The sequence below is a fragment of the Apostichopus japonicus genome, chromosome 21 (genome assembly GCF_037975245.1).
Source record: "Apostichopus japonicus isolate 1M-3 chromosome 21, ASM3797524v1, whole genome shotgun sequence".
Lineage (NCBI taxonomy): Eukaryota > Metazoa > Echinodermata > Holothuroidea > Aspidochirotida > Stichopodidae > Apostichopus > Apostichopus japonicus.
In genome coordinates this window covers 7,613,094-7,637,013 of record NC_092581.1, presented here as the reverse complement: position 1 = coordinate 7,637,013, position 23,920 = coordinate 7,613,094, and the positions used below count along the sequence as shown (strand labels likewise).

Here is a 23,920-nt window from a genome sequence, read left to right as displayed (position 1 = left end):
ACCAGATCGAGAATTTGTTACGCAATAAAAATTTCATCTCACATTAACAAAAGGGAACAACGGAATAGAATTCAATCTTCAGTAGGTGTCTCCTTCACTGCAAGTTTGTGTGGTCATGCAGCTATGGAATAATTCAGTGTAGCTCTCAACACTAACCTAGTTTGTAGGTAATAGGTTTGTGTTACACATGCAGACTGAGGTAAAAATATTAGATCTAAAGCACTCTTTGAACCTAACATGCCCAGCCTCAATAAATGAAGTAGTTAAGATATGAGTGACACCATATCATCAAAGCTGCTACAATAGCAGCCTCAAAATTAATGCCACTTTTCACCTGAATTCTTGAAATTCTTAAGGGTCTGATCAACTGTTTGGTATTTCTAATAAGCTACTATTGGTCCAAGTTTTGCTCAAATTTTCTCATCAACTCTCATTTTCTTATCAACCACTTTTCCCCAGATGTAGTTTGATCAATTGTAATCTCCAATATTTGGTAATGTTATAGCCCAGATACAGAAGGTGGGGCAAGGGACCTACCATTACAATGACTTACCATATCCCAACTGGGAATAAACTACCCAGTAGAGCAGTTATCACAGTGAGATTTGAAATATTCACACTGTGTGCATGTTAAAAATGAACATTTTTACACATTGTGTTTTGCATCTCTCTTTCTGCAGCTGAGATGGAACTAACCCATGCCGTATCCTCTCTAGCAGCAGTGGTGAAATATCTAGAGGTTTGTTACAAGCAGCTGAATCTATTTCATTGGTCTCATGTATTCATTCTCTCAATAGGTTCACACCAATCTCTAGTGCCTTAAGCTGAATAATACAGTGTTTGGACTCTCCAAATTGATTCCGGTCAAGGACAATAACCTTCTGATACTGTTTTGCAAAGTTTCTTAGAAGTAGTTACATCCCTTGTGTAAGGCATATATTCCTCGGCTAAGTGCTTTTACTTGTTGATTTTGAATAGGTAGTATACATTTGATTTGAAACTAACTAATTAATTCAAAGACACTGTTCTTGCCTTGATGAACTTCAAAATCCTAATTGGAGCTTAATTTTTATGAAATTTACTGACCACTTGATCTGCTCATGATACATCCAGAAGATGCAGCCTAATAATATTCCAGATATCTTATGACTGAATTCTGATGGAGTTGCAAAAGCTAACAAACTTACATCATGCTTAAATGAGTTTAGCTTTCGATTGCCAATGTCTAATATTAAATAAGTTGATTATGAAGTCCATCTGCCTAAACAATTGTTAACACAATACAGTACTCCAAGCTGGGCACAGTGGGGTCATTGTGTGTTATTACAGATCTTTCTGTAGGGTTTTAATGTGGTGTGTATTTAACATCAGGGTGTTCATTTCGTCCATTTGAAAGTTCAGTGGAAAGATGAAATCACATTAGTTCACACACAAGAAAAAAAGATTCCACCTGACATTTCTCATTTCTCCTTCCCAATTTCTTAAAGCAGATTCAAGGTGATGTCCTCTGGAAATGCTAAGATGATCAAGTGTCATTACCGTGCAGTTTTGGAAATAAGTAGAAAGTTCTGTTATAAATGTGCATGCATGCTGAGCAGTAGAATGCTTTGTCACTGATAAGAAATAATTGAAATGTGATTTAGTTTACATATCTTTGCTTCAATTAACAGCTCTTGGGTGATGAAAGTAACTTTGGTCAGTTCAAATTGAAGACGTTTGACCTTAGCCAGTATATGAAGCTGGATTCTGCTGCTGTGAGAGCTCTCAACCTGCTACCTACTGGTCTTGAGGGTAATGTTGCACTTAATGCCTTCCATGATTCAGTTTATGACTTGTTCAGAATAATGAGCAGTAATTAACCCTGAAATTAAGGGAATGAAACCTCATATCTGAGAGTTGTATTGGGAAGTGCAGGGCACTCAATGTGTCACAGTCATCAACATGATCCAGCCTCCCAATTTGAGTTACCTCTTTCATGATTGAGAGTGGGTGTTGGTAGATTTAGTGTAGGGTCATAAGTCAGTCAGGTAAACCATCCCAGCTTACTTCCAGTATCATAGATGTGATATTCCATTCAGTAAGTTCTTCTGGTTAGTCACAGATGCATGCTGCAAGTCATGGGTAGGTAGATAAATTTCAGACAAATTATATCATGTCTTTGTGCATGTTTGATTGTAGTTACTGTCATGTGATTATGGGATGGGCTACCAGTAGCTTCGGGGATAGGGTATAGTTAGCAAATCCTGCCCTGGGGGTTGATTAAAGGTTAGGCTCACATAGCCTTCATATTATGCAGATCAGTCCAAAAGTTTGAGTTGATTTCCTGTTGATTATATTCTCTCCTTTCAGGTCAATGATGAATTGATGATGATAGTAAAATAGTTATTGAATCAAGTGGTAAATTGTAAAGCGCATAGAACTTGTGGATTATGCGCTATATAAATAATGGTGTAATAATAATAATAATAAATTAAAGGTCTGTAACTTAAAGCAAAGGCATGATGAGATCCATCTGGTTGGAATTCTTATTCAGATCTCCCAAACATGCAGGATAAACAGGAAAGCAAAATTATTGTTGATTGTATTAAAACAAAGTATGGCCAATCTCTGTTCTACAGCATTTGCTAATTTTAAATAACAGGTCTTCAAGAAAAGCAATATTGCTCTTCTGAGTTTCTCAGAGAAAAGTGTTACCTGCCAAATGGATGATAATCAAATGCATATACCAGTTAGAATAGCAAATATGGAGGCATACATACTTGGTCACAGTGTGAATCTGTAATCCTTAATTGAGCATCGACATTGTATTAAGAATAATGATTGACAATGCATACAATGAACTTTTATATCTCCATGCATACAGGTGCGGTAGTTTACTCATTTAAGTTCTTTGATTAAGTACTGTATTTGGAGGATATAACAATGTTGAATATAGTGGACACAGGCTTCTGGAAACTGCATGTTTCTGTAGCCTGATCCAATGGTACAGAGTTAATGTGTGCAGTAATTAATAAAACAAAATACAACCTGTACCATACCTTGCCTGTGGCTGCATGTAATACTTCATATGCTTCCTATAAGTTTAGGCAACTTAATGTCACAGAGATCTGTTGTAATGCATGGCAGTGTTCTTCATGTTGTGCTATCAATCCCAGTATGATTGTGTACATACTAGCACTTACAATGGGTTGTCTTTCTAGAAGTCATTATTTTTGCTTCCTAATTCCATCCATGAAGTTTCAGTTGTCACTAAACTCATGAGAGCAAGTTATAGCCCATAGGCTCTTCAACTGTGCATGGCTCCCAAGCCTCCCATGATGTCCTTGCTTAAATTACACAGTTAACACTATATTTGTTATTAATTCCAAAGATCAGTTATGATTCAGTTTGTAGAATAATGGGTAATTTGTTCTCAAACTTTTGCAACTGAAACTTACTGTAAAACATAAACTTGATTATTCTGTAGGGTATCTTCATATTTTGATGTAAATCCTGCACATTACTTGTAGTTGATTATATTGTGAGTTCATCTGATGTTCAGCCTGCATATTTAGTATGTTAAGTTAACTGTTATGCAAGCTGTCTACAAACATATTTATTAAATCTTCCCTACAGGAGTCAACAAAAGTATGTCTGTTCTTGGCCTTCTGAATAAATGTAAGACTGCACAGGGGCAAAGGTTACTTGCTCAGTGGGTGAAACAACCCTTAATGGACAAGAATAAATTAGGTAAGTAAAGAAGACAAAATACTATTAACCCAACAAAGTAATTCTCAACTCTTTCTAAAAGTTTTGAAGAGACTTACAAATGATTATGAAGAGTGAGATTGCAAGATGCAGAAGCTTACAAGGATGTATAATGTACATGGTGAGTCATACCTATTAAAAAGTGATACTTATACAACTCTGGTAGTATTAGAATATGTACTGCTTGTGAAACTAATCATGGTGATGACAAGATCAAATTGAGTTGTCAAAAGGAAGATCGACTGTATTGACTTTCTGTAACTGACTATGTTTTCAACGCACCAAATTACTTACAACCAGTGATAATGCTAGTGATGTGAGGTAATTGACCTCACAGCCTAGCGATGGTGATCACCATCGCTAGGCTATAGTCAATTACCTCATTGATGATGTACGTGGTGATATTAATGCTGGTGTATCTTATTCCTGATGGTGGTGGATTTATCTCAAACATAACAAATATAAATCAACTTCATCTTACATTGATAAATAAATGATACATCAAACAACAACATCACTTACATTACAATACTTTACCAACAAACCCTATGCAAACACATGCCTACCCTTGGTTATACCTCAATCACACAACTGTATGATGCAATAACACAACGGTATGTTGCAATAACAGACAATCCCGCTAAACAATCAATACGCACTGGCTAGCATACTGTTGCATGCAACCTTAAGACAATGGGCCTTACCATATCCCCGCCTTAGCGATTACACAACTTCATACTAAGAATTAACTATCAATCCTACACATCCAAGCATTCCCACAGGGAAATATGACTTTAAAGTTCATAACGATTACTGATTTGCTTAATATATGGGGCAAAACAACCTTAACCTTGTAGTAACTTATGGCAATGAGCCCTTGAAATACAGCTGAACTGGCTTTGTTGATGATTGCAAAACAATGAAGCACCCTCTAAATAATTCTATGGCAGGCCATTCTGACTGAACTCTGAAGCAGTCGTAAACTGTGACCATGGGATGTGTGTTTTATAACCTCACTTTTTCTTTTTTTCGGTAAGGAATAAGGGTTTTACAGGAAGTGCCACAATATGTAGCTTTTTGAAATGAGTATAGAAGAATAGGGTAATTTAATGTGTTCCCTAAATTTGCGTACTGTGTAGCTTACATATGTAGCTTAGGCTACACTGATAGACACTGTAGTTGCTGTGTTCGTCTGTCAAGCTATAACCACTGTCAATATTAATCTACAAAGCCTTAAGGAAAATGGCAAACAGTGAAACCTAAGAACATTGATATGTATTTTGAGACTTATCTTACCTATTTAGGGGAACTATACAGTGAACTTCAAAGCATGTGTGCAGTTTGACTCCCCGCCTTTACAAGTATAATTCTCTTTATTAATGGTGGAATTTGGTCAAACCATGGATGACATTGCAATGTTAGAGGATAGAACTAAACAGCTGAGCAAATTCAGCAAGACCGTCATCACCGCTATCTTTCAACATTAATACCCTTACTATTGTGAATTCACCATATAACATCATACAACCAACTTCAGGATCAAATCTAGTCAGGAATTCTACCATGTTGGAAGACAGAAAATGCTTCGTTGTGAGCTTAACTTAAGGTGTTATTTATAAAATGCAGTTTAATTTTAATTTGTGCATTAATACTGAGAGTAATATGTGTTGTTTGTTATGTTTTCAATAGTTTCTTTAAAGTTATGTCATATATTAAAGAGGCCATGACACGAAAAATCCAACTAATCAAGAGTAACTTCCTGTGAATCTATGAGAAAATCTATGTTCAAAACTATCCTCATCACCTTGAAAACCTCAAGGACTAATTAGAAATTAACGTTTTAATATTCGCATCCGAAAATAGATATCTGAAAATGCGATTTCAAAACAAGACAATGATGACGTCATGTTAGGAACACAAGTGCCAAGCCCAGGCACGTACCGGATGCGCGACGATCTTACCGTCACACATACACGCACATTTACACTGAGAGAACAACCACTGTATTACGCTATATCGCTAGAAATTTCAAGTTTGTTTTACAACATGTTGTAAAATATCCGAGAGAAAAGCCGGTCCGTTGTGTTGTTGAGGGCTGCACAAATGTCATAACCCATGCAATTAGCCTTCATCGATGGCCGAAGGACGAAAAAAACACGGCGATAATGACCAAGTTAGTGCACAACATCAGCGCCGATTCACTTTGCCTAGCCAGTGTACAGCTCCGTATGTAGCGAACACTTCACGGAAGCATACTACGATCCCTCCTTTTTTATGAAATAAAACAATGGGCTTTAACGGGTCGACATAAACGAGTCGTTCTTCTGTCAAGTATTCCACATTAAAAACTCCGAAGACCAGATTGGAGAACAGGAAACCTCCAATGGGCAAGTGGAGATCCTTGTACATGTATATGAATACATAGCCAACACACTCTACATATGGGTTGTAGGTCACCGTAACACAACGCACAATACGGTTTAGGGAGTTCCGCGAATTCCAACAACACATGCACAAAATGGACTGGATTTTGTTTTTAAAACGCTTCGTTAATAAATTCTTACCACGTTGTACGTTCCTTGCAATAGTTCCGAACGGGTTTGCTCTTCGATATGTTGTGGAGCTTCAATTTCGGCTCGTTTAACAGGCTCGAACTGATACGGTTCTAACACCTCAGGTCCACCTGAGATTAGGAAAATTTTCAGCCGAACGAACTTTTCAAGCCCGAAGAGGGTAAATTAAATCTCAATTTTCGAAGGGAAAAATCAAATTTTTAACTGGCAGAATGGTTGATATACATTTTAGAGAGCATGCTTAGATGGATCCCAAAAAGACAGGACGTTGAAATTTTCGTGTCATGGCCACTTTAATGATCAAGTTACCTCTAGAGAATGCTATAGAATCATTTGGCTTTGCAACATCATTGTTCTTTAGAGATAAATGTTGATTTTGAAAACAAATTTCAGTCATTAAAACACATGTAGAGCAATTTTATACAAAAACACAAAACAGTTAGATATACTTAATGGCAGTAAGAGCTAAGTTTTAGTAAACATAGCACTGTCAAAGTATGTGGAAGCCTCAAAATGACAAGTAACTAAAACAGTAAAAAGATGAAAAATATTTAAGAAATGTTTTCAAACTAATGACACAGTAATATTTTAAGTCTTGTCTGTTACTTACACTGAAGTTTCTGCTTAACAAATTTAATTGATTAACACTTGATTTCTGTTAAATGGGTCATTACATACAAAATCAAAGAAAATCTGTTAGGTCACCTTTTGGATTTGAGTTCCAGCTGTTTGAATTGGAGGTGCTCATTTTTGCTCAAGCAAGAGTTTCTCTATCACAAAGTACCAATTTGGAGTCTTCATAAATTTGTGCTAAAACATGGTAGTCATGGAAATGTCTGATAGGCCTAGTTTTTAGCAAGTATAAAACAATGGAAGAATGTAAGTTTTTGGCCACACCCCACTATAGTAAACGATGAAAGCGAGAGAGGACAAAGTTTTGGCTAAAGATTGTTGGTAATATAAAAGCCATATACCAATTACTAAATCAGAACACAGGTTAATGTGAAGAAGCATTTATGTTGATAACAACTATGCAAATTACCCTTGTAGCAGTGTTACTTCCTGTCCTAATGACTGTAGTATATCATGATGTCAGAAATCGTTGAAATCATCAAACACTGTTTCATTTAATCAGAAGAGAGGCTGAATGCAGTGGAAAGTTTTGTGGATGATACAGAGCTCAGGCAGTTGCTACAGGATGAACACTTAAAACGAATTCCAGACTTCCAGAGGCTGTCCAAAAAGTTGCAGAGAAAGAAGGCCACTCTTCAGGATTGCTACAGGGTTTATCAAGCAATTGACTTTATGCCAGAGATCATTGACGCTCTAAACCGTTATGATGGAAATCACAGTAGTCTGCTGAAGGAACTATTTGTGAAACCATTGCAGGTAAGACACAAATAGTACAAGTTTGGAATGTTCCTTGTATTTCTGCTGTGTGTCTTTATCCATAGAAGACTGCATGAATGATTCATGTCTATCAGGATATATATGAACTGTTGATAGTGATGAAATCATCAGTGTGCACCTATCAAAATGTGAGATCTACAGCCCATCATGAACCCATACCTGAAAGGAGAAGCGAGTCTTGTTTTGAGTTCTTTGAGGGTGCAGTATGTATTTGGTTTATCGTATGTTTTATCATTGCCCAGACAAACATTCAAAATGGAGATCTCATAAAAAATGTTTGTAAAAGATAAAATTGAATATTAAAAATGCATGCTTATTCTGCATCAATGATTTTAAGTGGACAGTATGAAATAGTTTTGCAGTTTGCCTTTTATTTCTTAGAAGTATGAATAGGACATTTTGAATAACTTCCTTGAATCAATTTACCTCTTCATTTCAGATCCCTTATTTCAAAGAGTTACTTAGGCAGTTCATTGTAAGATCAGTATGTAAGGTTAAAGAAAGGTCATGATTTTTCTGAGTCCAAAGACAAACTACTGTAGGGTTTAAACAAAACAGTTCAACAGAAGGTACTCAGTAATGTTGAATAACTAATATTTTTCAATAACCCTTGTAAGAGCCATTGGAAAGAAATGTTTCTTATTTGAATGGGGCATGATTTTGAAGTTGTAAATCTGTTAAGGTCAGTTTGGTTAGTAAATTACTAGTGATGGGAATGGAAACCTGCGAGATCTTACACCCATTTCAAACCACATTACCACTCAATCTAGAAATCTGTAAGAATGATATATTTTACTGGTAACCTCTTTCATATTCAGTTACATTTTATTCAAAACAATGATTGAGAGGAAAAATTACATGTCTATTCTTTCATCTTGGTAATATTACACTCATCTTGGTTATATTACACTCATCTTGGTAGTATTACACTCTTTCATGACATCAATATCAGGGTGGTTAAGTATAGTATTGACAGCAATATCAGTGTAGTATTTGAAGGATATTTGTTGCTATTCCTACCTGAGTTTGATGAAATACATTGTTTACCTTGCTATAGGTATACTGTACTGTAGCCTATGCAAACATACCTGTACACCTTAGTGCAACATAGTGAGATCTTTTATTTAGCCAGCTATATAAGGTCATTGCAGTGTAAATTAACCATGGGGAAAGTACTAGAGATGACATTTGCCCTTCAAACATACATATTTGGTGGAACTGCACTCTACTCCTTATGATCTTCAATACTTTTGTACAAACTTCAATACACACTTAGATCAACTTATCTGTATACTCTCAGATTGCATTGCAGATTATCTTCATAATTATCTTTATTTATGCAGATTATCTTCATTATCTTGACAATATAGTGTAAACTGACCAAGTTACTAGTAACATTTAAAGCAAACCCTTCCTGTATCCAATTCAACCAGAGTACACAGAAACTCTCCTCACATGAATGAATCCAGGAACATATGATAGGTCAATCATGACACCACTGACATCACCTTATAGTATTAAGGGATGATTTATGTATTTTTGTGAATGAAGAAACAAACCTTTGAGCAGTAGACCCTCTAGGCGCTACTGTACAGAGCATGATTGTTGAGTGCAGGGCTGCAGGCAGTAGTCTTGTAAATAACATTTGGATTGCCATGCATATTGTAAACTATGTCGCTTTCATACTCATTCTTGCAATTTTTGGAAATGTACAACAGCAGATGCTTTAATGTATACTTCAACCACACATGAAATATATTCAATGGGGTAATTTACTAATTTTCATGTAGGCCCATAGAAATGTTACTTTGTCATACTTCACAAAAGCAAACATAGGTAAAACACTGCATGCATTTGCCTTCAAAAGCAACTGTTCGATATAAGTTGTTTATATGGATGTGCAGCCTCGTAGTACATATCAGTTTGTCACAAATAACTCTAAATGCCACATAACATTGGGTGGGCATACACAAAGTACAAGGTTGTGTTGAATGAGAGACTAGGGGGAGTAACCAAATTAACAAACAGGTTCCCTGGAGAAACTTTTCGAACCATTCTTGTCACTTTTAAGTTTGCTAATGACTTGGATATTGTGTTTTAATTATTCTCAGGAACATCTGATGGATTTTGGGAAATTTCAAGAAATGATAGAAACCACAGTGGACCTACAGCAAGCTCTAAACCAAGAGTATTTAATCCGAGCTGACTTTGATGAAAACTTAACAGGTTTGTTTCTGTGCCACACCTAATCCAGTATATCAGATCTTGGCATACCAATTACAGAGAGAATGATATCAACTGTAGCTGTCACATTAGTTTACTGTTGCTATCCTTAGTGGACAATGTTCATTGTATGAATCTGCTACTCCCTCCAAAGGGAAGAAATTGAACTGACTGTTCAAATTTTGTACATTTGGTTTGGTTTCCGTGAATGACTTTACCAGCAGCGTTAACAGTGATATCAGTCCGAATTATTGAGTGACATTGCATAAATTCGAATTTATTTTCGTTGTAGATTTCAACAATTTGAAGCCCAAGAAAATGCAATGCATATTACTCCATTTGATTATTTTATTAAAAAAATAAAACTACATGGTGGTTAAATTGCTTTAACCATACGGTAATTACACTCGGCACATATATGGTGGTTTCATGACTTTCTTATTTCTAGCTCTTATTTCAACATGCATCCCAACAAGAGAACTTATAACAGGCTAAACAGCAGTTTATATTGACTGACGTGAATGTTTCATTTCCTTATCAGCCTTGAGATCCAAAATGGACACACTAGAAAGAGACATAGAGGCACAGCTTGGCAAAGCAGCAACATCTTTAGGTCTTGAAGCTGGCAAGACTATCAAACTCGAATCAAATAATATGCTTGGATACTTCTTCAGGGTGACAAGAAAGGTAAGTACAATGTGCATGAAAAAAGTCAATTGATGCCACAACATGAAGTTGCCATATCATGGCTATGTAGTCTAGAGGATGCTCAGTGTGGCTATAAATTAAAATATAAACTGTTGTGATGTGCATGCATCCATAAAATTTATTACAATTTTCCAGGATTATAAAAACTATTTGCAAATTCAAGTTTGCACCTTTCTGCTTTGTCACTCTTCTGTCTTCACTGAGTAGCTATTCTCATCAAGTTGTTGCTTACGTAAGTAAGTTCATGCAAACCCTGCGTTGTGTTGAAAGGTTATGTAATAGGAAACTACAAATATGACAAAATGGAGAAGTTCCCCAGTGCACCAGCTGTGTTCCCAGAGCTTTTGTGAGTCCCTTTTCTGTTTCACAACATATAGTATCAACATGCATTATTTGTTTTCTTTGTTTATTTGATGGCCTCTGGTCAAGACCTAACTCAAATCAAAATTTGATCAGTGGGCCATATAAACTTGTTTAATGTATTAGACATTTATTAACAATTTTATTTATTTTCATTACCACAAATCTAAATGATTTTGCACCATTTCAGAAAAGTTTATTATGGTACTGGCCAAAATTAGCAGAGGTTATTCTTATTTAACAAAGTGAATCTAGCATGAAGTTTAACTACCCATGGTGTCGACGATCTAAGAAAAACATCACCAGAATCATTTTCAGTTCAATTAAGATTCAGAACTTGTGCAGGGACAATAAAATGGTTATGAATGTAGATAAGAAAAGACTGTTAATGTTTCCTAGACAAATGCAAAGCAACATGAGTGGGGATAGCCTGGTAAATATTTATATATAGATAGTTATAAGCTAGAAAATGCTGGACTGGGAATTTTGCTTGGAGTACAATCAGTGCAAAATAGACATGAACAAAATGTACAATAGATAGTACAAGATATCCTTGTAACATAGGAAGTAAGCAGTTTATTGCATAAATATATTTATTTGGGGCCAAGGTAGGCCAACAAAATGTGGTAGCTTGAGAATTCTAAAACTAATATAAATCAGTAATTCAGTCATATCACATCAAACTAGTCTCATACAAAACTACCTGAATCCTCTGAATTTGATTTTAAATTCAGAGTGACAAGCCATGAAATAGATTGAACTTGCAGAGATAAAAGAAAGAAGGTTCATTGAACATAAATGTTTCTTTACAATATGATCAATCAAATCAAATGTTAGTATAACAAGGCCCATTTAAGCTATTGTACTGTAGTTGATTCTACAACTCACTAGATGTATAAAAGCTGACATTTTGGTCCTAGCAGGAGTTTCTTCAGGTGCAGAAAGAAAACTTCAATAGATAGATGGGACCTACTTTTTCATTGGAAAGTTTAGCAATGGAATAGAAGAATACCATGAATGAATAGAAACTGACAGAAAATAAGGAAATCAATACTGTGAAGTGAGAAAATCATATGCATGGCATGAAATAATGTGAGGAAAGTTCAAAGAACTGGAAACATTTGAATGTGCCATGTGCAATAGGTTCATTGTCTCCAAGATACACATCTTAATCAGTCACAGTACACATACACATGAATAATTACATCACCTGTAATGTCAATGTAACGTTTCTACAGTCAAAACAAGGAACATTGACACTCCATTGAGTGGCACTTCATACTTCCAAACCACACAATGTACACCAGGCAATGAATTGTCAGGTCACTGACACTCTATTACAGCAAAAGACTTGAGGGAAGGCATTTTATATGATTCAGTCTCATTGTTTCAATATCCAGACGGGAATGACCATGCATTTATTGTTACCCTCCTTTCCTTCTCATCAACTCTCCTCTCTCCATAACTCATCATAGCCATCCACATACAACTTGCTCGTTTCTAATCCCTCATGTTTGTCTCTTGCTCCTTTAAACCTTTGCTCATTCTTTCTATGTTAGATTTTGGCCTCAAATTCTCTGTTTTCAGTTCTTTCTCCCTCTGAAGATCTTACAAGGATCAACACATCAGGCTCCTTGTAGCTGTCTACATTTGCTTGAACAGGTTCTTTGCAGTAGATCAGAAATGTCCTTTTTTAAAAACATGCAAGCTCAGGTTACTATTGATTTATCAAAACTCAATAATTCAAACTTAGTGATACTTTATCTAGGTTGAGGGTTTGGTCAGGCCATTTCATCTACTATTATTGGTATAATGAAATTGATGCTGTAATTATTTGATTGAAACCTGGATTTTTTGCAGGATGAGAAAGTATTGAGGAACAGCACAAAGTTCACAACCATTGACACCAATAAAAATGGTGTTCGATTCACCAATTCCACGCTCAAGTCACTGAACGATGAGCACCTCACATCAAAAGAAGATTACAGTGAAACTCAGAAAGCTGTTGTAACAGAAGTCATAAATATTGCTGGTGAGTGTTGTGCAACAGACTGATGCACAATTGTACTGATCTGTTATGTGTGGTACAGTATATCCTGAGCTCACTAGTCTGTATGTTACATATTTATGATGCTATTAATTGGCCTTGGTGTTCTGCTTGCACTGGTAATTTTCTGAATGCATCATGTATTGACTTTGTTTGCAAAGTAGAGCTAAGATAATTCTAAGTTAACAAGATACATTCACATATAATGCCTTGTAGTCATAGGTCCTCATGTAAATACACACTTTTGTGTTTTGTTTTATTCTTTGTAGCCGGATATGTTGAGCCTATGCTATCCCTAAATGAGGTCACTGCTCAGCTTGATGTATTAATAAGGTAAATAATTGTTCTCAGTCTCGCTGATATATTTTCTCCCTTAAACACTTCAATTGGTTTGTTTTACATTTTATAAACTGTAGGATGACATTGATATCACTGCAGTGGCTAGTGCAAAGCTGGGTGGCAGTGGGGGGGGGGGGGTGCAGTCCCCCACCCAATGTCAAATCATCAGTCGGGGAAAATGAATACATTGGGGAGCTTTGCATTCAGTCAGGGAACAATTGGACCACTACTACAGGTGTACCTAATCCTCATCCCCTTTTTCAACCTCACATAGAGTATTTATTAGGAACTTTTTGCATTTAGGCTACTTATATAGAACTAACTTATAGTCTACGTACCCCTCAGAATGCACCATTTGACATTTATGTTTTTATTTTATTTTTTTCTGGGGGAGAACCCCAGACCATTCATGCATAGGTGAGAGTTTGCTTCAATTACCTCATGGCAGAACCCCCTTTATAAAATACTTCATTCACATCTGGCCCTCCAATAAAGATTTAGGTAACTTTCTAAATCAGTTGAGAGAACTTGGATTTTTGGTGAATTTCAAGTTGGGCCCACGCCAACAGCCACCCACCCACCGCCCACCTTTGAAATTCTGTGCACTTCACTGCATGACTGTTCAGATGAAATAGTACAAAGTTGAGACTTTTACATTTTGTACTTAAGTTTTCTTGTCGAATGTTGATTTTGCAATAAGGTATGATTGAAGTATTTGTTGATTATTGCCTTATTTTACCAGTTTATTGTTACAATTTATAATTATTTGCCTCTTTTCAGTTTTGCTCAAGTTTCTTCTAGTGCTCCAGTGTCATATGTAAGACCTAAAATCCTTGAGAAGGGGACTGGTGTCATCAAGGTAGTCCAGGGACGGCATCCTTGCCTTGAAGTCCAAGATGATGTAGCATTTATTCCAAATGACATCAGTTTTGAGAGAGACAAGCAAATGTTTCACATTATCACTGGTCCAAACATGGGTGGCAAATCAACATTCATCAGACAGGTACTGTATGCCTTTAAGCAATGTCATCAAAAAATGGTCCACCTTCATTCTTGTCAGTTGGTAGTTGGTAGGTAAATATTAATGAGTCACCTCTTTGTTTGTTTCAGACTGGTGTGATTGTGCTGTTAGCTCAAATTGGCTGTTTTGTCCCTTGTGATGCTGCAGAGATATCCATTGTAGACTGCATACTTGCTAGAGTTGGGGCTGGGGATTGCCAGCTTAAAGGAGTTTCCACTTTTATGTCAGAAATGCTGGAAACGTCTTCTATTCTCAGGGTAAGAAACTTCTCACACAATTATACCTTGTACATTATGGTCGATGCATTTATTACTGCAATTTTGATGAAACTGAGAGACAAATACTTAAAACTAAAACAGTAACAAATATACATAAGTGTACTGACAATTAAAGCGAGGCTGTGGAAATTAGTTTCACAGTGTGTCATGTGATCACTTGATTGTTTCACATGTGTAAGGTAAATCTTAAGTAAAGTTTGTATAAAATTCACTTCAGAAACTTCTAACCATGTTTTGTTGTTTCTACATAAAATCAATTGTATCCAAGTCACTTTTTGCACCACATATATACATATTACATATAGTTGTGATTATGTAATATTCTTTAGCTTCAGTAACTACTGTATTTGTTGTTTATATTTCTTTCCCTTGTGAATAGAATGGAACAGAGAATTCTCTGATCATAATTGATGAGCTTGGCCGGGGTACTTCAACCTATGATGGCTTTGGATTAGCCTGGGGAATATCTGAGTGAGTCTCTCTTTGACATTACATTACCTCTAGAGGGATAAAGTTGGCTACAGTTTTAAATAAAGCAGGAAATGAAGAGAATCTGTCTGCCAAATCAATCCAGACTCATGGTCAAGACTGCTAAAGCAGCAAGTTTGATTGTAATATATCTTTGAGTACTAATTTGTCATGGATAAGCTATTGACTGGTGGATGTTGAGATGCTAGTCATCTTCAATCTGTAGGCACAGTTCTTATCAGTGTGGTGAAAGTCAGGTATGTGATAAATGGAGAACAGTCAGAATTGGTTTATAATTTCACATGGATCTGTTCTAACACAGGGTTTATATGTTAAGTTTGCTAAGTCACAGTGTTGCCATTACTTGAGCCAAGTCAATCTAAAGTCTTTGAGGGCAAGTGTCAATTTTCAAGTCCCTGTAGTATTGGATGTTTATTATCTCAAGAATCTTCACTCAATTTCACTGAAAAATACTCTACAGTTACATATACAGTGCACATTCAAAATCCTGTATCTCTGCTCAATTATTTATCTTAAAGTTTTACTGCATATACTACTTAAGCAGAAAACATTTTTCCTATCAAAGAGGTGAAATGGCTTAATGGGTCTCTGACTTTCCCAGAATTTCAATTATGAGTGGTAATATTATGATGACACTATTAAAAAACATTGGTTTGTAAGTTTTACGCTTACTTCTGAGTGTTGTGCAGGCTTTGATGCTGTACTTTAAATGTCAGATAGAAATTAAAATTAAAAGAAAAAGAAAAATAGAAAAATTTGTATTTTGTTAAATTTTCTAAATGATTTCCATAATAGCCTATTAATTGAACTTGTGTGATGTAAATGAACTGTCTGAAAGATCTGGCATGGTTCATCCTTGCAAAGTCAACACTATCACTCAATCTACACAGAAAGTGTATAATGTGAGTCAGACTCTTAACAAATCATGTCACATGCATTATTTGGTACACTTCGCGGTTGCACAATATGCGAATGTTCAGATTTCACATCCTTGTTATTTTTCTGAAACACATGAATACAAGCTAAAATATTGTAAGATTGTGTTGTGTGGCCTCTTTATGAATTTCTCCCATTTGTGCTGTAAACCGTGCACTGTGGTATTACCTGTGTTATGGAAGTAGGTATGTGCTTGTTTGTGTTCAAAATTCAGATTATCACTGCCTATATACTGTCAACAAATATTGTATAGGTCTTGTACATGTGATATCACAAGGTACTTTATTTTAACAACGAAAAATTTTTCATTATCATCAAGGCCTTGAGGGCAAGTCTCAAGCTGAGGTTTAAGTCTTGAGGGCACGTGTCAAGTTAGTCAACTTTTAAGTTCCAAAATGAAGCGAATTGAGTCGAGGTCGTCACCTCTAGTCCCTAACTCTGATCGACTATAGTAAGGTGATAATATTGTTAACATGTCTAGCTCGTACTGCATACTTCTAAGTTGAAAGCTTTGCTGGATCCTTTACTTTGTCAGAATGTCTACTTCGAAGATAAACAACTTTACAATAATCTCAAATTATTGATTTTCATATTGACATTGTCAGTAGCTCTACAACATATAATACATATTTCAACATTTCCTAATAATATTTGTTCTTTCATTAGTTTCATCGCTCGCAAGGTCAGAGGTTACTGTTTGTTTGCAACTCATTTTCATGAGCTTACTGCTCTAGCAGATGAGATTGTGACAGTTAACAATCTACATGTAACAGCTCTAACCTCTGATGGACAACTCACACTGCTTTACAGAGTCAAACCAGGTATGTTTGCAGGATCCTATCACTGTGTTGGTTAAACAAGACTAAAAGGTTTGAACTATTGTAAGAATATACTTTGGGGCTTCATTGGTTACCATGGTGAAGTCGCTCTGCGGATTACACAACATAATCAAGCCTTGCTTGAGTGGTTGAAATTAGCCAGCAAAATGGATTTAAGACCAAGAAAACAATTTCTTTTTAAGCTACAATAATAACACATTTTATTTCACAATAAATATTCAAGTCAAGAAAGGAACATAAATTAGGCCCATGGTATAGAACAACAAGGGACCTGAAGCATGACTTCTCCCAGTCACTGCTCAATAGAACCCTGATCAAAATCAAAGAATCACAAAATAAACCATACATTGAGGGATAAACATGCATATCTTGTAGTGCACTGATTGTCAAGAAGTTGAGTAAACACAGCGATTTGCATGTCATTTAACATAATGATAGCTCACACAAAATGCCTGATAATCATGAATTTAGAAAAGGTGATGTAACCGTTCTATGTCGTTAAAACCAGTTTAGTGGCTGAGCAGAGTACCAGCAAAACAGAGTAATAATAGAAAGTATCAAGACCTGCATGTGCCTGGAAATACTAGAAACCTGAGACAACCTTAACATCAGGTGTGTGATAATAAAATATAGAATCCAAGCAAAGAAATTACAAAGTTTAAAAGAAGTAACAAGAATGCATCTTACACTATGTCATTAAACATATAACTGCCACTGCCCATGCATTACTAGATAGCAGCAGAGGGCTGACATAATGGTAACTTAGAATGCCAAATTTATTTCCAAGTATTGAACTAACATAGTTTAAATTCTTGCTCAGATTCTGATCTGGATGTAGAAAGTTAACACTACAGAGGCTCCAGTTATATATTACGTAATTGATTTGAGCAGGCAAAAGGTTAGTTACAGCCCTGCATGTAAATAGTAAACAACATCACCCTAGCCCTCACAGTAGGGTAGTAAACAACCATACTTGTTGTTACAGCTCTGGATAGGCAGATGACTGTATATGTAGGTACTTGGTGACTAATGTCTACTCAGAATCATATAGCTAGCATTTACATCAGTGCCACTTTCCTTTTGTTCCAGGCTTTACACGAATTGTGATAGTTATGATTAAGACATAGCTTAAAGTGTTGTGTAAGACATGATGTAGTATGGCAATAAAAATAATGGTTAAAGGGAAGTGTTCTTTACGGCTAATTTCATACCAAAAGTCATCTTCTCCTTTTAGGGGTTTGTGACCAAAGTTTTGGTATCCAAGTGGCAGAGTTGGCCCACTTTCCTCTGAAAGTGATTAATAATGCAAAAGTGAAAGCAGCTGAATTAGAAGACTATCAGAGCATAGCTGCCTCGGATGGATGTATGGAAGGTCTTGATGAGCCAGCAGCTAAACGCAAAAGAATGGCCAAGGAGGTAAAACATGAAATGTTTGATTGATCTGAATTTCTTTTATTTGTACACTTTAACTTGTTAACCGGATGGAAATAGACCACACCCTGTTGTATGGAGCTAATGCCTATGTCAAGATTAATGTACAATAATTAATTAGTTATTCAAAAACTCTGTTTCTCAGTTTGAAATATTATGTTATCAAAGTCGATAAACTCAGATTATCAGCTTTATACTGAGTTTATCGAAAACACTTTTTATGGAAAAAAACAAGTTATTCGATAAAACTCGGTTTATTGGGCTAGAAACAGTTTGTTTAACTTTACTTACGGTTATAGCACATTTCCCATAATTTCCAACAGCAGAAAAATTCCTTGTTTATGCAGTGTTGTCTGACAAACACTTTGTATATATAGTCACTGAATAAATTCACCAAGTTTGTACCAGGCTATCTGATATAGATGCAATATTGATTGGATAGTCCATACCTAAGGACAACCATGTTTTACTTTATTTACGACCATCTTTTGGGTTCTTTTTTGTCTCTCTTCAGAAAGGTGAATCCATAATTGAAAGGTTTGTGTCAAAGGTCAAGGGGTTGCCATGGGACAGCATAAGTGATGAGGAGGCTTGGGAAAAGATGCAGGAATTTAAAACAGAGGTTGCAGCTGAACAGAATCCGTTCATTGAAGAAATCTTAAGTAGAGGTCAGATGTTATCCACAGTCCAGTAGTTGTGTTAACTGCATTCAATTTCCTGTTCGAAATGTCTAGAAAGGTTTCACGATCTTAAGTAGTGAGTTTTTCATGCATCTAAAGTTTCCATGTATCATGTATCTATCTTCAGGAAGATAACAGTGACTAAAGGCTACCTTTCTGGAATGTTCATTGTGGCCTGTGTGAAAGTGATGGTAATGAAGTTTGTGGAAAAGATGGAGATAAAGATGAGATAGATGTTGAAGTATGATGAATGCATCAAGAGACATTTTGGGTAATGTTCTGCACTGTTAGCAAAGAGAGAATGTATCCGATCATTCACTGTAATGTACCAAATCTTCCAGTGTTCATGTCCCTCAAGTGTGATGAAAACACTATGAGTTTAGGATTAAGGATGTTTCTCTTGAGGCAATTCCAAATGTTCTTCTCTTCATTAGATGGTTCATCACAAGATTGATTGTGTTACCTTCATTACCAAACAAAGAATGTCTACTTGTATCAAATGTATATTGTCCTGAATGATTTAGTACTTACTACCAAATAGTTGGTAAATTTTGTTCTCAGCATTTTAGGGAGTCAGCAAATTGTTTAGTACGTTTCGGCTGGCTGTGTTGAGTATTTTTTGTCCTAAACTACTGGATAATATGTTTCTTGCATTATTGGGTAAAAATTAAGTTGCTTTAGGTGAAGAAGTTGCTTGTTTTATAATTCGTATGGTAGCTAATACTGTCTATCGTGCTTGAGATTTTTGTAACTGTTGTTAACTCACAATCCGAGATCAAGAGATGAGGAAAGTTTATTGTGACCTTAAAATGCATTGCTCAACTCTTCTAGCAAAATGTAGCAATTCTGATTTACCTTATTATAATGATCACACTCTTAGCACTGATTACCATTGTGTAAAACATTTTAAAAAAATTGCCTTTTCATCATTCTGTCATTTTGCCTTCTCTGTCCTCCCTTTGCAAAGAGTATGACTTTTTGAGATTGACTGTGTCATCAGTCTTGTTCCTGTATTTGTTACATCCTGTAAGTGGGAACAAAATGACACATCTGAAGAATGTATATTGTTATTGCCAATTCTGTTTTGTTTTTGAGCCACAAAGATTTCGGAATAAAATCGTTATCCAAAGTATAACTCCACACGACTTCTTGATTTTATTGAAGCTGCATTGTTCTAATGTTGTTGTTTCCTTTCAAACATTTAGACTGTAATCTGTACAGAATACATGTAAATGGTTCTTTCATTGTCTAACTTTGCTACCATGTGAAGTTTAGTCCTTCCAATTCGGAACAACTTAAATTTATTATGTTCTAGGCAATCAAACGGATTATAACTTTCATCTTATGCCTGCCGTTTTGTGAAATTAACATCTTTTTCCAGCACAATTTACAAAAGAGAAACTGACATCGTCAGTACATTAACGTTAAAATTCAAGCAAGGTGTAATGTACAAGAGGGACGTTTTATATATTTATAGCAAAACAAAGTCCATGTCTTGTAGTAAAAGAATTTATACATCGGCATCTTTGTCTCCACTGTGGCTGAGAAGCACCATCCATTCATCTGCATTCACTGGTCAACATGAGACAATCAAGTTATCAACAGAACTTCTCATTTAGCCTTTATCCATAAACAAGGGCGGCGGAAGCACTTTTAATCTGGGGGGGCACCGACGTCAAAGGGCACTTTGCAGAAATTCGATTGGACTGATACAGCCTGATATTTAGTACCCTTTATAACTCATATTGTATTATCTTATTTGGGTATACACATCACTCCATCAATGCCCCGCCCCCCCCGCCCCCAAGTGGCGGAGCTAGGGGTATTGGTCAGGGGGGTGATAATGGTCTGTAGGGGAGCTTTCGACACTATCTAAGCGGAGCACCACCACATGTTGGCGCGGAGCGTACAGAAATTTTTGAGTAATGATACTCCCTAGATCGCCGGAAATGACCCTTTCCGGGCCTTGCAATAAATAGGTGTCATCACCATTTTGTCAGAAAATTACACCAACAAAATGTGAAAAATGTCAATAGGTATTTGGGAGCGCAATTAAAAAGTCAATAATCGCGAATAGGTAAAAAGTGGTAAAAAGCTGAAAAGAGTGCCAGCAGTCCATTTGAGTCCGTCAGGGGGGGTGGGCATCCGCCCTCTGAACTGTATGGACGCTCCGCCACTGCCCCCCCCCCCACCTCAAGGGAAAAAGGCATACTAGCACTGCAATATCCAATGTGCAAATTGGGAAACAAGGAACAAGTTTTCTTTCGAGACAAAATGAGGTGAAATCATTATAAAGTCCAAGTCCCTACACACGCGATCGACACATGCATAAAAAAAAAAGAAATATGTCAAAATACGAACAGATGGGATAGGTTATGGGATATTAAAACTATACTCATTATTCATAGTAGGCTATAAATTGCTTCTGCTTATTACAAAGTCACAATGTAATATAGCATTGCATTTTTGGAAATGTATTAGAATTTTTTTGACAAATGGAATATGCATAATGGCACTCACCAGAATGTTAGAAGCCTTGTGGTAGAAAACAATTGAGCTTGACCGACAGAAATTCATTAATACTTCTAAATTAGGACTAGATCTCTTACTGAAATATCGCTGACCTAATAAGGTGATCAAGAGTACAATTTTTTATGTAGAAAAAGGGCACATTTTTAACCTGAGGAAAAGTGGGGGCACGTGCCCCCTGTGCCCCCCCCCCCCGGTTCCGCCGCCCTTGTCCATAAACATTAAGCAAAGTAGCAGCTATAAATGTAGTTCCTGAAGAAATGTAATGAAATGGAGGCAGCAGAAGATGGTTGATTCTGTAGGAGGGATGAGCTGACCAAGACAGACCAAAGTACTACCTGAATATGTTCAAGTAAAGTAACCCATTGTGCATATTCTAGCACAAAGTGGGATGTCCATTCTAGTGGCAGACTTCTGGTTTACATAGATAATTGGGTCACTGATAATGATCTTGTTGACAGTTTTGTGTATACAATCCTTCACCTAAAGATGATTTAGAAGAATTTTGAAGAGTTATTTCCCAGGTAGCAATTCCCTGATACAAAATTTTGCAAGTCATATATATAGAATATACCAGAATAAGTAAACTATTTGAAAGCTTGTTCTGCATATACTGTCAAGGCAATTATCTACTACTGTAGGAGTGTCTTCACTCTGGTTTTATAGGCTTTTACTTTTCCGATAAATGCACTTATGATAATATATGTTTGTTTGTTTTAGACATCTGTATACAAGATGATTTATTCTTGTTTGCAGAGTTTAGGAATGTTTTCGTTTTTGGTTTAGGTTTCAATTTTATGAATCATGATAAAGGCCCTAAGTTACACCCATATGTTAGTTAGATAAGTCTTTCTTAATGTTAAGTCTAATCACTTGTCAGATGTGAATAGTTTAAAATATATGCATGACTGGGATCGAACAAAAGCAAACTTATAGATGTGAGCCCGCACTTGCCCCCCCCCCCGCTGGGGTTTTCCCCCTGTACCTCTTCATGGGCCCTAAGGCTTTGTGCCGAAGTACTCACGGTGTGCACACCCCTTCAGTTTTTTCCATGATCAATTATTTATGTCACCCCCCTCCCCACACACACTTTTCTCTTTCACTCCGACGACCACAGGGTTCAGACTCTAAACTACAGACACCTACATTACAAATTGGTGGCCCCTCCATAAGTTCTATCGACTTGTTTATCTGGGTGGCAGGAGCTGTGGTCGCCCAGGCTCAACCTGGCGATTCATACGAAGTAGCAGTGGCTCATACCTCGCTCAGAGTAGCCCTCCAACATCTTCAAGGATCTCACCTCATACCAAGTGAAGTAGTAGTATCATTAGTGCACATGACAACTAGATAATATCACCTGTCCATGGAAGCAGGAATTTGGTTACGGGATTGGAATACTGGTGGACATTGTTTCATTTCAATACTTCACATGAGGTCACTGCAGATCTACTAGTTGAATGAATTTAAAGTGATGGCAGAATAGAAAGAAAAAGGCTTAGGGAAGACCCTTTACACAAGTACATACCCAACAACGATCACCGGAGACTGCATTAATACTGGGATGCTTCTTGGTAGAAGCATGGGCGGCAATCATGGGAGGGGGGACATGTCCCCCAATATTTTAGGTGGGGGATATAGTATCTAATATCCCCCCCAATATTAGGTGGCATTTTTGTGTGGCTATAAATTGAAAATAATGCGTGAGATTATTTATCCAAATCATATTTGGCGGGGGCCAAAACGTCATCCAAAACATGTTGCATGAAATAAATGACACTTCGTTGTCGTTTCTGTGACCTGTGACCGTATAGCAAGTTGTCACTCATGATTATTATCATAATGTCTGTACACCTCTTGTGTATGAGTGTAAGTACGGTACAATCATATGATCCACATCGATATGGGTTCACTGGGTTTCCCTTCCCAGCAAAAAATGTACCCTAATTTTACCGCGGTAAACTATGGTAAATGTGTGGTAAATGGGGTAAATGTGTGGTAAAATTGTGGTAAAATAAACTGCGGTACATTTACCGCAGTTTTACCATGGTATTACAGCGGTAAAAGTATGGTAAAAGTGCGGTACATTTACTGCAGTAAATTTACCGCAGTTTTACCATGGTATTACCGGGGTAAAAGTAGGGTAAAAGTGCGGTACATTTACTGCGGTAAATTTACCGCAGTTTTACCATGGTATTACCGCGGTAAAAGTGCGGTACATTTACTACGGTAAATTTACCACAGTTTTACCATGGTATTACCGCGGTAAAAGTGCGGTACATTTACTATGGTAAATTTACCACAGTTTTACCA

General features: G+C 36.5%; 1 protein-coding gene across 1 annotated transcript in view; it reads left to right on the top strand.

Moving 5' to 3' along the window:
* LOC139962679 (DNA mismatch repair protein Msh2-like) overlaps positions 1-20,216 on the top strand; it is a 29,813-nt gene extending 9,597 nt beyond the window's left edge. The window contains exons 8-21 of the mRNA XM_071962856.1: positions 681-739; positions 1,671-1,791; positions 3,616-3,729; positions 7,456-7,709; positions 9,842-9,956; positions 10,495-10,640; positions 12,882-13,053; positions 13,338-13,401; positions 14,188-14,410; positions 14,518-14,685; positions 15,086-15,177; positions 16,798-16,952; positions 18,205-18,386; positions 18,916-20,216. Coding sequence (XP_071818957.1) covers positions 681-739; positions 1,671-1,791; positions 3,616-3,729; positions 7,456-7,709; positions 9,842-9,956; positions 10,495-10,640; positions 12,882-13,053; positions 13,338-13,401; positions 14,188-14,410; positions 14,518-14,685; positions 15,086-15,177; positions 16,798-16,952; positions 18,205-18,386; positions 18,916-19,095 — 2,045 coding nt within the window. The 3' untranslated portion in view covers positions 19,096-20,216. The remainder of the gene's footprint in view (positions 1-680; positions 740-1,670; positions 1,792-3,615; positions 3,730-7,455; positions 7,710-9,841; positions 9,957-10,494; positions 10,641-12,881; positions 13,054-13,337; positions 13,402-14,187; positions 14,411-14,517; positions 14,686-15,085; positions 15,178-16,797; positions 16,953-18,204; positions 18,387-18,915) is intronic.
* The last annotated feature ends 3,704 nt before the right edge of the window (positions 20,217-23,920 follow it).